Below are 13,428 nucleotides of genomic sequence, written 5' to 3'. Positions count from 1 at the left end.
ACCCAGCTAATTTTTGTATTTTTTGTAGAGACAAGGTCACACTATGTTGTCCAGGCTGGTCTTGAACTATTTGCCTCAGGCAATCCTCTTGCATCAGCCTCCCAAAGTGCTGGTATTATAGGCGTGAGCCATCACACCTGGCTAAAAAACCACTTTATGGTGATAAAAGATAAAGTGGTTACCTAGAAAGAGGGTAGGGTGGGATTGACTAGAAAAGGCCACCTAGGCCGGGCGCGGTGGCTCAAGCCTGTAATCCCAGCACTTTGGGAGGCCGAGGCGGGCGGATCACAAGGTCAGGAGATCGAGACCACAGTGAAACCCCGTCTCTACTAAAAATACAAAAAAAAATTAGCCGGGCGCGGTGGCGGGCGCCTGTAGTCCTAGCTACTCAGGAGGCTGAGGCAGGAGAATGGCGTGAACCCAGGAGGCGGAGCTTGCAGTGAGCCGAGATCGCGCCACTGCACTCCAGCCTGGGCAATAGCGTGAGACTCCGTCTCAAAAAAAAAAAAAAAAAAAAAAAAAAAAAAGAAAAGGCCACCTAGAGATATTCTGGGGATTTCGGTGTTTGAGATCGTGTTTAGGGTGATGGTTACAAGTGAGTATACTCAAAATTCAGTGAATTGAATGCTTAAGAATTGTGCATTTTGGCTGGGCACAGTGGCTCACGCCTGTAATCCCAGCACTTTGGGAGGCCAATGCGGGCAGATCACCTGAGGTCCAGAGTTCAAGACCAGCCTGACCAGCATGGAGAAAACCCATCTCTATTAAAAATACAAAATTAGCCAGGTATGGTGGTGCATGCCCATAATCCCAGCTACTTGTGAGGCTGAGGCAGGAGAATCACTTGAACCCGGGAGGCAGAGGTTGTGGTGAGCCGAGATCGTGCGATTGCACTCCAGCCTGGGCAACAAGAGCGAAACTCCATCTCATAAATAAATAAATAAATAAATAAATAAATAAAGACTATTCCAGTCGGGTGCGGTGGCTCACGACTATAATCCCAGCACTTTGAGAGGCTGAGGTGGGCAGATTACCTGAGGTTGGGAGTTCGAGACCAGCCTGACCAACACAGAGAAATCCCATCTCTACTAAAAATACAAAATTAGCAGGGCGTGGTGGCACATGCCTGTAATCCCAGCTACTCGGGAAGCTGAGGCAGGAGAATCACTTGAACCCGGGAGGCAGAGGCTGCAGTGAGCTGAGATCGCCCCATTGCACTCCAGCCTGGGCAACAAGAGCGAAACTGTCTCAAAAAAAAAAAAAAAAAGACGATTCCAACTGGCCCACTATCCTACAAGTGTACCTTTTTTTTTTTTTTTTTTTTTTTTTTTTTTTGAGACGGAGTCTCTCTGTGTCTCCCAGGCTGGAGTGCAGTGGCGTGATCTCGGCTCACTGCAAGCTCCACCTCCCGGGTTCACGCCATTCTCCCGCCTCAGCCTCCCAAGTAGCTGAGACTACAGGCGCCCGCCACCACGCCCGGCTAATTTTTTTTTTTTTTTTTTTTTTTTGTATTTTTAGTAGAGACGGGGTTTCACCATGTTAGCCAGGATAGTCTCGATCTCCTGACCTCGTGATCCACCCGCCTCGGCCTCCCAAAGTGCTGGGATTACAGGCTTGAGCCACCGCGCCCGGCCACAAGTGTACCTTAATGGCGAGTTTGTGGGGGGCTGTGACATTCTTATGCATATGCACTAGAATGGGTACCTGATGGAAGAACTGAAAAAGTTGGGGATCCATTCTGCCCTTTTAGATGAAAAGAAAGACCAAGACTCCAAGTGAGGGCGCCTGGGCCTCACTGAACAGAGAGAGGGCCTGTTCATGTCAGAGACTCCCTGCCAGAAAAGCCTTACCGATTTTGGTTTTCATTACTGAGACAACAACTGCTTGCACTGATCATTTCAGTTCATGAGCAGTCTGGTGATTTTAGTTTGTCTGGTGTTTGGGTTAAGACTATTTTACTGTGAATTTAATTACAACCACTGCATTGTAATTAATGCTATATTATGATATTATTGTAAACAAAATTCATTCTTATATTGTCATTTATTCTTTGTCCGATTCAGGAGTTAAACTAGGAGCTTTGAAATCATTATTATTCATGACCCCTCTGCAAATGTGTCAGTCTGCAAAGACAGTATCTCCCCCCAAATTTTGTGTAGCTTCTTTTGTCATGGAAAATGGACTAAAAAGAAACTGTGATAACTGGGGCGTTGTTTTTCTAAAATAAACTGCCAACCACAGGTAAAAAAAAAAAAAAAAAAGAATTGTGCATTTTATATTTATTTATTTTTTTTTTTTTTGAGACAGAGTCTCGCTCTGTCACCCAGGCTGGAGTACAGTGACGTGATCTCAGTTCACTGCAACTTCTGCCTCCTGGGTTCAAGCAATTCTCATGCCTATGCCTCAGCCACCAGAGTAGCTGGGACTACAGGCAAACACCACCATGCCCAGCAAATTTTTGTATTTTTAGTAGAGACAGGGTTTCCCCATGTTGGCCAGGCTGGTCTTGAACTCCTGGCCTCAAGAGACCCGCCCACCTCAGCTTCCCAAAGTGCTAGGATTACAGGCATGAACCACCATGCTGGGCCAAGCAAGAATTGTGTATTTTATTATAAGTAAATTATGCCTCAATAATAATAATAAAATGCTATAACCAAATTATAATAAACACCTGGGGAGGGGAAAACATAAGACTAAAAGAGTTAAGACAAAACAAAGAAGGAAATAAGGCCCCAGAAGAAACTTCCCAACCTTTCTGAAAACCAAAACGTTTTCGGTATTTGGGGAAAGGGTAATTGACACTATTTGCCAGACTCTCAGTTGGACTCTTTCATATATTTCAACTTTATCTCCAAACTCAACAATGTCTGGCTAAACTCATACGGTAATGTGGCAAGATGAGCCCAGGGAGAAAGTAGGATAGCTGTGTGACAGGGAAGCTGGAGAGCCCAGATGAATAGCAGATTTCATTGTGTATAGAGTGCCTACTATGAGATAAAAGATGTAGGAGGGGCCAGGTGCAGTGGCTCACTCCTGTAATCTCAGTACTTTGGGAGGCAGAGGCAGGCGGATCACCTAAGTTCAAGACCAGCCTGACCAACATGGTGAAACCTCGTCTCTACTAAAAATACAAAATTAGCTAGGTATGGTGGCGCATGCCTGTAATCCCAGGATGGATTACAAGAGCGAAACTCCATCTCAAAAATGAATGAATGAATGAATGAGGGCTGGGTATAGTGGAGAAGGCAGACGGGAAGAAAAGGACGTGAGAGAAAGGCAAGGAATACAGGAAATGCGTGAAAGAAGTTCTTCAGAGGCATGAAAACTCAGAAACCTGGATTCATTTCTGACTCAATCTTCTCTTCCACAGATTAAGGAATACATTTTCCAAAAATCAAACTTAAGAGGTAAAAACTCTGCCACAAAAATATTTAAAATGTATTGTGCATCAAACTATACACTATATTAGAGGGAAGTCATATACCTACTGTGTAGTGTTGAATTTTGTTTCAGTAAGCATGCATAATTTCATCTTTTTAACCAATTAAATTTTGGTTTTTTTGAGACCGAGTCTGTCTCTGTCACCCAGGCTGGAGTGCAGTGGCATGATCTCGGCTCACTGCAACCTCCACCTCCTGGGTTCAGCCAATTCTCCTGCCTCAGCCTCCCAAGTAGCTGAGACTACAGGTGTGCACTACCACACCCGGACACTTTTTTTATTTTTGGTAGAGATGGGGTTTCACCATGTTGGGCAGGCTGGTCTTGAACTCCTGACCTCAGGTGATCTGCCACCTCGACCTCCTAAAGTGCTGGGATTACAGGCCTTAGCCACTGCGCCTGGTCAACCAATTAAATTTGTTAAATCCAGTATAAGAGATCAGTGTTGATAAAAACCGAAACCTGGTTTTGGTGGCACAGGAAAGGCTCCTCACGCCTGTAATCTGTGCATGACACATCGGTAGGGATGAAGGGTGCTATCCATTCCCTCACCCAAAGGCCTGGGATTGCCCTTTCACCTCCTTAATCCATGGACAAAGCAGCCATAGACAATAACCAAAGTTCACAGCAGCCAGCCAGTTGGGGCCATACTTTGCTGACCTCTAAAGCAGTGGTACCTGCTTCTAGCTGCATATAAGAATCACCCCAGGGGCCCATAAAGCCACTAATGCTCCGGCTCCACCCTCCATATTCTGAATTAAAAAATAAAACAAACAAAAAAAACTTGCTGATTCTGATGTGCATTCTGGGTTGAAAACAGCTATTCTAGAAGTACTGTACATTGTAGCCTCTCAGGAAACTGCTAGAATTTTGCATGTGGGGAGTGCTAGGGGAAGCAGATGAATGCTGAGAAATGATGATCCAGGACTGAATTGAGGTCTAGATAAAGATTAGAACTGTTTTCAGTCCACCTGACACATTAAGTGCTTCCAATACTTTGATTAAATGTTCTTTATTTGATGCTTTTGTGTGCACAACACTATAAGGAGTTGCCCAACTCACCAAGTCAGCCCCTTCACACCCTTAGTTAAGATGGCCATTAAGGGGCCAGGGGGTGGCAATCAGTAAGCCGCCTCCTGCCTAACCCTCTTTCTCCAACCATTCTCTATAGGCCCCAGCATAGTTGCGAGCCCTGTGGAGATAAAGAAGGGTGAGAGACGGACAGGAATGACAGGTAGTCCCCATCACCTCCCAGCTAGCAGCCATACCTCCCCGTACCCAGTGTATCCAAGACTCCGGGCCAGTTGCATGGCCTGGAGGCCCCGCTTGCCCATCTGACAGAAGAAAACGAGATGCTCATCTTCCAGCTTTGGCTTCTCAGCAGAGTACAAAGCCTGGAAGGCAGCTGGCTCCATCTGCAGAGCACTCTCCAACTCGGACACTGGAGGAGTGGAGAGGGTAGAAGGGAAAGCCGGCAGTTTGGCACTCAGGTTCGGAAGCTGGGCCTGGAAAGGCTGGGTCCTGGGGGCCCCCAAACAACATATGATAGCCATCCCCTACCCCCACCCCAATTTCAAGAACCAGAAACCAACGACTTTTGAATGCGAGCCACTCCCCAAGCTGTGAGGAGGCGGGGCGGGATGCTCCCTCAGGCGTCCAGACTTGGGGAGGTCAAGAGAAGCTGGTCTGCCCCTCTCCTCTCCACCTGCTGTCTTCTCAAACTGGATGGGCCAGTTCCGATGCCAGGATCCGCCTCCTATCAGTCCTTCCCAGGAAGCTGAAGGCTGGCTCCCGGGAATGCAGGACCCCCATAATCAGTGCCTTCCCCATTCCATCCTAAATGAGGTCCCACTGGCAAAGACCCTCCTGAACGGCTCTATTCCACCACCTGGGCGTCCCCTCTCCACCCTTTACCCGGGATGTTGAGCGCCCCTGGGATGGTCCCAGCTGCCGCCTCCTCCCGAGAGCGCACGTCGAAGAGTCGGGCCCGGCCGGAGGCTAGGAGTGAACGGAGTTCAGGGAGCGAGACCGTGGGCGCTGAGGAAGGGGCGCGACAGCCTTCAGGAGAAGGGGCCTAGGAGTCATGGCCGCCACGGTATCCCCTCACCTGGCAGCGCCCCTCCCTGGTAGGGTATGCACCAAGACCCCTCAACCACGCCCCTTCGCTCCCCCACCCCACCCCCTGCCACACCTCAACTCAAGGGGCCAAGAGGACCGCGGTCCCAGGCATCCCCCGCAGGTACCTCCAGCCATGGTGCGCGCAGCAACTGCGAGTCTCCGGAGTGCGGCCCCGGCCCCCCCCCTCGTAGCCTGCAGCATCTCCCACTCGCTCCCGGAGCTGAGACCGGATCCGGAAGCGAGGGCACCGCCTCCCGCACCGCCCCCGCAGCACCTGTTCACGGCGTCTCTAGCACCAGTCTACTGCAGAAGCCCTTAACATTCTCTAGCGTGGGCCAAAAACGACAGACCGGTCTGGCCCAGGAACCAGGTCTCCGGGTAATAAGTGCAGGAGCAGCACCCCACCCTGAACTTAGCACAGCCCTTACTGGTCAAAGAGCAATGCCCCTCCCTTCCAGCCTGTGGCCCCACAAAAGGAAGAAAAACAGACAACTGTGGCTTTGAACAATTTTATCCTAAAAAAAAAAAAAAAAAAAAAAAAAAGGAAAAGGAAAGAAAAAAAAAAAAAAAGACCCCCATAAGGGGGAAGGCCCCAAGTGGACCCCTGCCTGTTGTTCTCTCTGGCTTCAGAGACGTCTGCATAGGCCTCAGCTTCTCGCTGGCCAATCTCCTCTTCATGGGCACCAGCCACTGCTAAACACCCTTCCCCCACTTCTTGTGTAAGCTTGCTCCCCTGAGCCACAGGGTGCACCTCTAAACCTCAGCTCCAGGGAAAGGAAGAACCAATGGAAGTGCCAGAGTCCTGGGGCAAGCCAGAGCATCACCTGTCAGCAGACCTCTGCTGGGCACTCTAAGCAAGTACAGGACAAGCCCCCCAGTTTAGTGTGTCCAGTATCCAGCATGGAGGCAGCACATGCATTGTGCAAGAGGAGCACAAGGGCCCAGGGGTTGCATGGTGGGGGTGGGCAAGGCTGTCAGTGCACCTCCACATTGTGTGTTTCACACCACTGCAGGCTGCCATATCACAGGGCCTCAGTTCAAGGACACACCTTCTGAACTTCCCCCTGTCCCATGCCAGAAGTGGGCAGTGAAGGAAAGGGGCACAGGATTAGGCTGTTGCTCCTGGGCTATCTGCAGTTCTTGGGCCCAAAGCCCCTGAATCCCCATAGTTAGTTGCTGTCATTCTTGATGACGACCTCTAATCCGTGGTGCCGCAACTGAGCTCGAAGCAGCAGATTCTTGTTTTTAAGATCTTCCACCTGACAAGGGAAGGAGGCAGTAAAGGAATGGGTAGTAAAGTTGGCACTACCAAGCCCCTGAATGTATTCAGACATCCACTGGTAAGGGGAAAAGATGAAGCCCTCTCCATGGAGAACAAAGTAGAGGGTGTCAAACTGGGTCAGTGGCTAGCAGAGCTGAGAAGGGCTGCACTGGGGGTAGGAGTCTGACCTGTTGTCGAAGCACGTCATTGTCCAGCTGCAGTTGGTCAAGCCCCTGCAGTTCTTCAGACAAGCGGTGGTTACTCTGCCGAAGCTCCTGGATATAATCACAAGCTTTGGATAGAATCCCACCTTTACTCTGCAAGATAAGGTCAACAAAATCAGGACTAGGATTTCAGATACCCAGCTTGCTTTCCAAAAGTAGGTTCATACTTTGGACCTCATTTTCCTCTAAGGAAGGTGGTATAATATCTCCCAGAGATACAGGAACCTCAGGGAGAGATAAGACTACTGTCATGTGCGCCCCTCTTTCTACCATTTCTGGAAACAATACCAGGTGACAGAATTCAGGCATCCTGCCCACTACCAGGGTCTTTCCATGACCTGGCCAGACTTGGTGCTCTCCATGGAGCAGTCTGGGATTATCTTGGAGAGCTGCACGATCCAGTTGTTGATCTTGTCTCGGCGGCGGCGCTCCACTGTGGGGCAAAGTGGAGGACAAGGTGACTCAGTGAAAACTCGCCACAAGTCCCGGGGTAAAATTACCTAACCCTCCACCCCTCAGACATCACTGCTGAGATCACACCAGACAGCTCCTAGCTCCACCCGGATCATACCTACCTTCATTATGCTGAGCCCTGCGTTTCTCATCCCGAGTCGTCCGGGGAGCTTCTGACTTCCTGACAACAGAGCCCAGGGTGGCCAGAGTAAGAAGACAAAAGTACATGATTGGAGTTTGGGGTTAAGGAATTATACAAGATTTAGCAGGTACTAGGACCACTTATGGGTAGCTGGGTGTGTTGTCTCACACCTGTAATCCCAGCATTTTGGGAGGCCGAGGCAGGCGGATTGAGGTCAGGAGTTCGAGACCAGCCTGGCCAACATGATGAAACCCTGTCTCTACTAAAGATACAAAAATTAGGCCGGGCGCCGTGGCTCAAGCCTGTAATCCCAGCACTTTGGGAGGCCGAGACGGGTGGATCACGAGGTCAGGAGATCGAGACCATTCTGGCTAACACGGTGAAACCCCGTCTCTACTAAAAAATACACACACACAAAAAAACCTAGCCGGGTGAGTTGGCGGGCGCCTGTAATCCCAGCTACGCGGGAGGCTGAGGCAGGAGAATGGCGTAAACCCGGGAGGCGAAGCTTGCAGTGAGCTGAGATCCGGCCACTGCACTCCAGCCCGGGCGACAGAGCGAGACTCCGTCTCAAAAAAAAAAAAACAAAAACAGATACAAAAATTAGCCAGGGGTGGTGGTACACATCTGTAGTTCCAGCTACTTGGGAAGCTGAGGCATGAGAAACGCTTGGACCCTGGAGGCAGATGTTGTGTGAGCTGAGATCACGCCACTGCACTCCAGCCTGGGTGACAGAGCAAGACTCTGTCTCAGAAAAAAACAAAAAAAACAAAAAAAAACACTTATGAAATTTGAGAAGAAACAAGTGTCACTCACGGGGAATAAGGGTGAGTCCTAGGGGCAATTGAGCGCTGGCTTCCTCCCTGCAGTACTTCTTGTGGTGACATCATCACAAAGAATTGACCTGTGAAGATGCAGGGTAGGTTCTGTCAGGACATGGGTAGGAACCTCACCAAGCCCTGAGGTGAAGACCCTGGGCCCCTCCTCTAAAAAGAACATGTTAATAGAAGAGCAGCCCCGGACTCACTGCCTGCCCAGATCTTAATGATCACTAAGAGTCATGAGTGAAGGCTCACTGCCTACCAGTCATGTCTCACAGCCTATTCTAGCCCTTTCAGCCAGCATCCTCATGCAGTATCTCACCAGTGCCAGGAGGGGTCGCCTGCCCCAGCAGTGCCTCTGAGCCCTGGGTAGTAACAACAGCAGCTGTACTCCCCGATGTGGTACCCCCTGCCCCATCTCCCACTGCCGTGCTGGGGAAGTAAGTATAGTGCGTCTCAGCAGCTGTCCCCTCCGTGTCAACTGCATCATCACTGGTGAAAGCACCCTGGATCACCGCCTGAGAGAGAGAGAGAGAGAGAGAGAGAAACATCCAGGAAAGGAGAGCCTAGTGCTTTGGGACAAGGCAGCCCTAGACGCCTCACTGTTCCTAGCTTCACCCCCATCCTACTAATACCCTTCTTCATCTTACTTCTCAGAACACTAGTCACCTCCCCAGCCCATACCCTGTACCTGGGTCATGGATTGAGTGGCAGGGTAGCCACTGATGGCACCAGTTCCCTCAGTTTGGCCATCCAGCTGCCCCTCAGACACCTGGATCACCCTGTACATCACCTAGAAGTGTAGAGGAAGGCAGAGCAAGGGAAAGAGAGAATAAAAGATTAAGTGTTGGGAATCTTAGGGCCCCTCATAAAGCTTCCCTTGGATAGGGCCCCAAAACAAAGTCCTTCAGAGACACGGATTGAGCCATTCTCCCTTCTCTCCCCACACAGAGGTTTCAGCATACACCTAACCTCACACCAGTCTCTACTCCAGTATCAGCACCCCCCTCCCCTGAAACAGTCCACTCTTTCAACTCATCCTCCAAGCCAGGTCTCCCCAAGACATGTTCAATTACCTCCCTCAATCCCAATCCCAAATAACACCTGCAGCCACCTGGCCCCCTCCCTTACCTGGCCCCCATTCTCAGTTCGGAAGACGTACTTGACGTTGGGGTCAGGGAAGGTGGCAGCTGACTGGATGCTGGCAATAGCCACACTGGTTGGGTCTTCCCCAGTAGCCACTGCACCTGAATTAAAAGAACAAAAGAAAAGTCTGTGAGTTAACTGCCTTTCTATCCCCGTTCCACGTGCATGTCACTGAAGGAGGAGGATGCACAGGAGATGGTCTGGTGGGGGAGGAAGGGAGGCCATGATGGGTTCTTAGTCTTGGTTCCGTCTCTAGCACTCACCTTCCTGAATCTGCACTGTCCCCTCTTCCGTTTCAGCTGTTTTCTGCTGCCTGTTTGTGGTGAAAGGACAAAAGGAAGAGTATGGGAAGAAGTCAATGAGAAGCTTACCGGCCCAGTAACATATGGCTGCAAACTCATTGGCATTCCCAACAGAAGCTGAGTTAGGTTAGAATAACAACTAGTGTTTGCTGTTTACTATGTACATAAGCACTAAGCTAAGTACATCACATGTACTCTTATTTAATATTAAAAACAACACCATGAGATAGATAGCACTACTTCCATTTTATAGATGAAGAAACCAAATCACACAGTAAGTGATAGAGTAGAACCTGAATCCAGGTCTGCCTGACTCCAGAGGCAGTGCTCTTGGCCATTTTGCATTCTTCCAGGCCACCCATCTTTCATCCCAGACCCTACCCCTTCTTCACTCACCCCTTCATCTCTCTGTGAGGGGGCACATCCGAGGAACTGGTCCTTTTTTGGAAGTCTTTGTATCTCCTATTCACAGGCCTGAGTGCTAAGTCCTGGTAGAAATCATGAAGTTTGCAGTGAGTCTAGGAAACAGAACAGTATCTCCGGTTCTAGAACTTAGGTTCCATGAACACACAGCCAGGAAAATAACCCAGTCATCTGCAGGGGACAATCAGCCTCCACCATACTGATGTTGAGGACTGGCCTACAGTGATTGAAAAAGCAACTCTACAAATAGTGTTCCTTGTCCCTCCATTATCACTCCAACTCCTGGTAGAGAGGGGATAATTATACTGGAAGACAGAAACAACGCTTTTTTTCGAGACAGAGTCTCGCTCTGTCACCCAGGCTGGAGTGTAGTGGCGCGATCTCAGCTCACTGCAACCTCTGTCTCCCGAGTTCAAGTGATTCTCCTGCCTCAGCCTCTCAAGTAGCTGGGATTACAGGTGCATACCACCACGCCTGGCTAATATTTGTATTTTTAGTAGAGACGGGGTTTCTACTAAACCATGTTGGCCCGGCTGGTCTCGAACTCCTGACCTCGTGATCTATCCACCTCGGCCTCCCAAAGTGCTGGGATTACAGGTGTGAGCCACCGCACCTGGCTGAAACAACACATTTCTCTTTTTTTTTTTTTTTTTTTTTGAGACAGTCGTGCTCTGTTGCCCAGGCTGGAGTGCAGTGGCACAATCTCAGCTTACAACCTCCGTCTCCTGGGTTCAAGCAATTCTCCTGCCTCAGCCTCCTGAATAACTGGGATTATACGCGCCCACCACCATGCCCGGCTAATTTTTGTATTTTTCAGTAGAGATGGGGTTTCACCATGTTGGCCAGGTTGGTCTGGAACTCCTGACCTCAGGTGATCCGCCTGCCTCAGCCTCCCAAAGTGCTGGGATTACAGGCATGAGCCACCGCACCCAGCCAACAACACATTTCTAAATGGATCACTATTAAAGCTATTATGACCTGCCATGATGGCAGCCTCATGGGAATCAGGAAGGGCCATGTATTGGCCCCACCATCAAAAAATACCGTGTCATGGACACTGATACTTCTTCCAGTTTCTCAGCCACATATTGTCCACCAAGACATTTCTGTTCTCAAACCTAGGAAGAGGAAATCTCAAGCCCACTACCACTGGAAGAATGTCCCTGACCACAAAGACTAGACTTGGCCTTTGGGCCCCATTCTACTGACAGGATTCTTGTTTTGGGGTATTCCGATTTATATAATCTGTTAGAAACCCTAAAGCCCAAGTGGATCCTCTTCAAGCACCCTCTATTTTATTCATCAAGCCTTCCTGTAGAACAACACAGTTGCTAAAATGTTGCTATGACAACTCCAAATCAACTGAGCCTCGGCAAGAAGGGGTAAAAAAAAAAAAAAAACAGGGTTCTGAAGAAGAGACAAAGGGGGAAGAATCCACCTACAAGCTCTGCCTTAGGACCCTGACACCCAGCCAGAGGGCAGGAAAAACAAAGAGCTGGGCAGACATGCCTCCAGAAAGAAACAGCTACACAGTACAAAGCAATAAGATAATCCCAACACAAAAGGGGCAAGATTTTTAGAAATTCTCTACCCATAAGGTCCTCCAAACCTTTCCTATCCAGGGAAAATTTTCAGTGGATAAGCCTTGGAAAGACCGCGTCCGAGGAAAATGTTGAAAAAGGAACTGAAAGTGAAACCGTCCAGAGGAAGTAACGCTGCAAGGAGATCCCAGTCGATAAGGGGAAGTAACACTAGTGTTTTGGGACCACCTACATTTCCATCTTCAAACCTGAAGAGGAAATGCCCTGCGAAGCTTGCCGCGCTGACTGCAGGGGAAGGCAATGAAATAGAGGGCCCGGCACAGGAGGCATCTCTATTGGCCACAGCTGTCAGCCGGGGCAGTCTCTGAGGACACCCAGCAACGGGGTCAGGGTACTTATTCAAATCTTAGTTGGACATCCGGAAGCATTTCCTAGGCATTAGGGATCTGTGACACGGAAACTGGAATGGGACGTTGTGGTGGGCACGCTCAGGCCAGAAGGGCCCAGTAAGAGCCCTTGCTAAGTCTGGACACAAAGGGAAAAAAATCTACTCCCGAAAGAAGTCAGGCGCCTAGACCTTGCCTGAGAATGAGGCGTCTCCCTGCAGGCTCTCCAACCAGAAGGCGCTTAAGGAGCTGAGCGCCCGCCAGGCGCGAGCCCGGGAGCCTGCGCCGTGACCCGCAGCCCCGCAGTCTAGCCCCGCGCCCCAGCTGCTCCGCGGAGGAGGCAGGAAAGGACATCGGGGACTAGGGGGCTCAGGCGCCCGGTGCCGGCGGCTGCGGCCCGCAGCTGGACAGCGCAGGAGGGCTGGGACGCTCGCGCTCGGGGGCAGGGAGTTTGGCCCACAAAGCAGGGTAGAAGATAAAGAACCAGCACAACACCCCCCCCCCCCCGCCCAAAACAAAGGCTTCCTCCCCAGCAGTGTTCTCTAACCAGAAAAAAGGAAACAAAATCAAACCTGCCCTGCCTTGCCAGTCCACCCAGTTTCCAGACTTCTGCCCGGTCCTACACTCACCGGCCAAGGCCGTCTCAGCCGCCGATTTTCTCCAACTGTGTTCTCCCTCTCCCGACCTAGGTAGCTCCATAGACAGCTGCTCATGCGCACTTGCAACCCGCAGCCATGTTGGTGAGGGGCGGAAGTGTCGCTCTCGGCCCGCCCACAAACTCAAACTCAGAGCCGCCCCACTTCCGCTCACTCCATCTTGATGAGAGCTGATGTTTGTGGGTTTTCTGTGAAGTCGGGAAGAAGCCGTGTCCTGGAGTATGTAGCTGAAGCCCTGGCCACTTTAGACAAGAACGGGAAAGAGACCACTAACTTGTACTGACATCTTAGTGCTGGCAGGGCATTTTTTCATTCCAGGAAAAAAGAGAGAATCCAGCTGAGATGAAGGGAGGGACGTCTGACGGAGGCGCCATCTTTAACAAGGGCTATTTGGGAGGCCATCTTGGCTCAGGGCGTCTTTTTGAAAGATTACCTACCTGCTAGAGATTACGACCTATCAGGGCATGCATAGAACTGGGTATGTTCCTTGTTATTCGCGTCGGCAGTCACTAACCCG

At 50.2% G+C, this 13,428-nt stretch overlaps 3 protein-coding genes across 10 annotated transcripts in view; all 3 read right to left on the bottom strand.

Annotated features, from left to right (window-relative positions):
• Positions 1-5,766, bottom strand: part of F11R (F11 receptor) — a 40,183-nt gene extending 34,417 nt beyond the window's left edge. Inside the window, exon 1 of the mRNA XM_074039148.1 lies at positions 5,682-5,766. The gene's annotated coding sequence lies outside the window, so the exon portion shown is untranslated. The remainder of the gene's footprint in view (positions 1-5,681) is intronic.
• TSTD1 (thiosulfate sulfurtransferase like domain containing 1) lies at positions 4,435-5,766 on the bottom strand. Of its 2 annotated transcripts, XM_005541224.4 has the most exons (4): positions 5,682-5,766; positions 5,353-5,475; positions 4,717-4,879; positions 4,435-4,630 (listed from the first exon to the last, which is right to left on the bottom strand). In XM_005541224.4, exons 1-4 carry the CDS (start codon positions 5,755-5,757, stop codon positions 4,579-4,581), a joined length of 414 nt encoding a protein of 137 aa, XP_005541281.1. In that variant the 5' UTR covers positions 5,758-5,766; the 3' UTR covers positions 4,435-4,578. The 2 variants fall into 2 exon arrangements, with proteins under 2 accessions (XP_005541281.1, XP_005541283.1); XM_005541226.3 differs by lacking the exon at positions 5,353-5,475.
• A 285-nt stretch (positions 5,767-6,051) lies between these two features.
• Positions 6,052-13,004, bottom strand: USF1 (upstream transcription factor 1). 7 transcript variants are annotated; one of them, XM_005541227.4, is made up of 11 exons: positions 12,828-13,004; positions 10,302-10,393; positions 9,867-9,916; positions 9,589-9,704; positions 9,149-9,250; positions 8,780-8,975; positions 8,453-8,540; positions 7,617-7,675; positions 7,380-7,474; positions 7,006-7,134; positions 6,052-6,815 (listed from the first exon to the last, which is right to left on the bottom strand). In XM_005541227.4, the coding sequence occupies exons 1-11, from the start codon at positions 12,966-12,968 to the stop codon at positions 6,726-6,728; spliced, it is 1,158 nt and encodes a 385-aa protein (XP_005541284.3). In that variant the 5' UTR covers positions 12,969-13,004; the 3' UTR covers positions 6,052-6,725. The 7 variants fall into 7 exon arrangements, with proteins under 7 accessions (XP_005541284.3, XP_005541285.1, XP_005541286.1 ...); XM_005541228.4 differs by having other exon boundaries at positions 10,302-10,423; positions 12,885-13,004; XM_005541229.4 differs by having other exon boundaries at positions 12,885-13,004.
• Between the last annotated feature and the right edge of the window lie 424 nt (positions 13,005-13,428).

This window comes from Macaca fascicularis, chromosome 1 (genome assembly GCF_037993035.2).
Source record: "Macaca fascicularis isolate 582-1 chromosome 1, T2T-MFA8v1.1".
Taxonomy (NCBI): Eukaryota; Metazoa; Chordata; class Mammalia; order Primates; family Cercopithecidae; genus Macaca; species Macaca fascicularis.
The sequence above is the reverse complement of the archived record's forward strand: the minus strand, read 5'-3'. Positions and strand labels throughout refer to the sequence as shown.

Excerpts from the sequence above, each read along its gene's own strand:
- USF1 (XM_005541227.4), bottom strand. The coding sequence starts at position 12,968 with ATGAGCAGCTGTCTATGGAGCTACCTAGGTCGGGAGAGGGAGAACACA. Across the intron at positions 8,541-8,779 it reads GGCGACCCCTCCTGGCACTG|GTCAATTCTTTGTGATGATG; the intron begins GTGAGATACTGC and ends GCATCTTCACAG. Across the intron at positions 6,816-7,005 it reads ATGACGTGCTTCGACAACAG|GTGGAAGATCTTAAAAACAA; the intron begins GTCAGACTCCTA and ends TTCCCTTGTCAG.
- TSTD1 (XM_005541224.4), bottom strand. The coding sequence starts at position 5,757 with ATGCTGCAGGCTACGAGGGGGGGGGCCGGGGCCGCACTCCGGAGACTC. Across the intron at positions 5,476-5,681 it reads TGCGCGCACCATGGCTGGAG|CGCCCACGGTCTCGCTCCCT; the intron begins GTACCTGCGGGG and ends CCCCTTCCTCAG. Across the intron at positions 4,880-5,352 it reads AGGGGCGCTCAACATCCCGG|TGTCCGAGTTGGAGAGTGCT; the intron begins GTAAAGGGTGGA and ends CCACTCCTCCAG.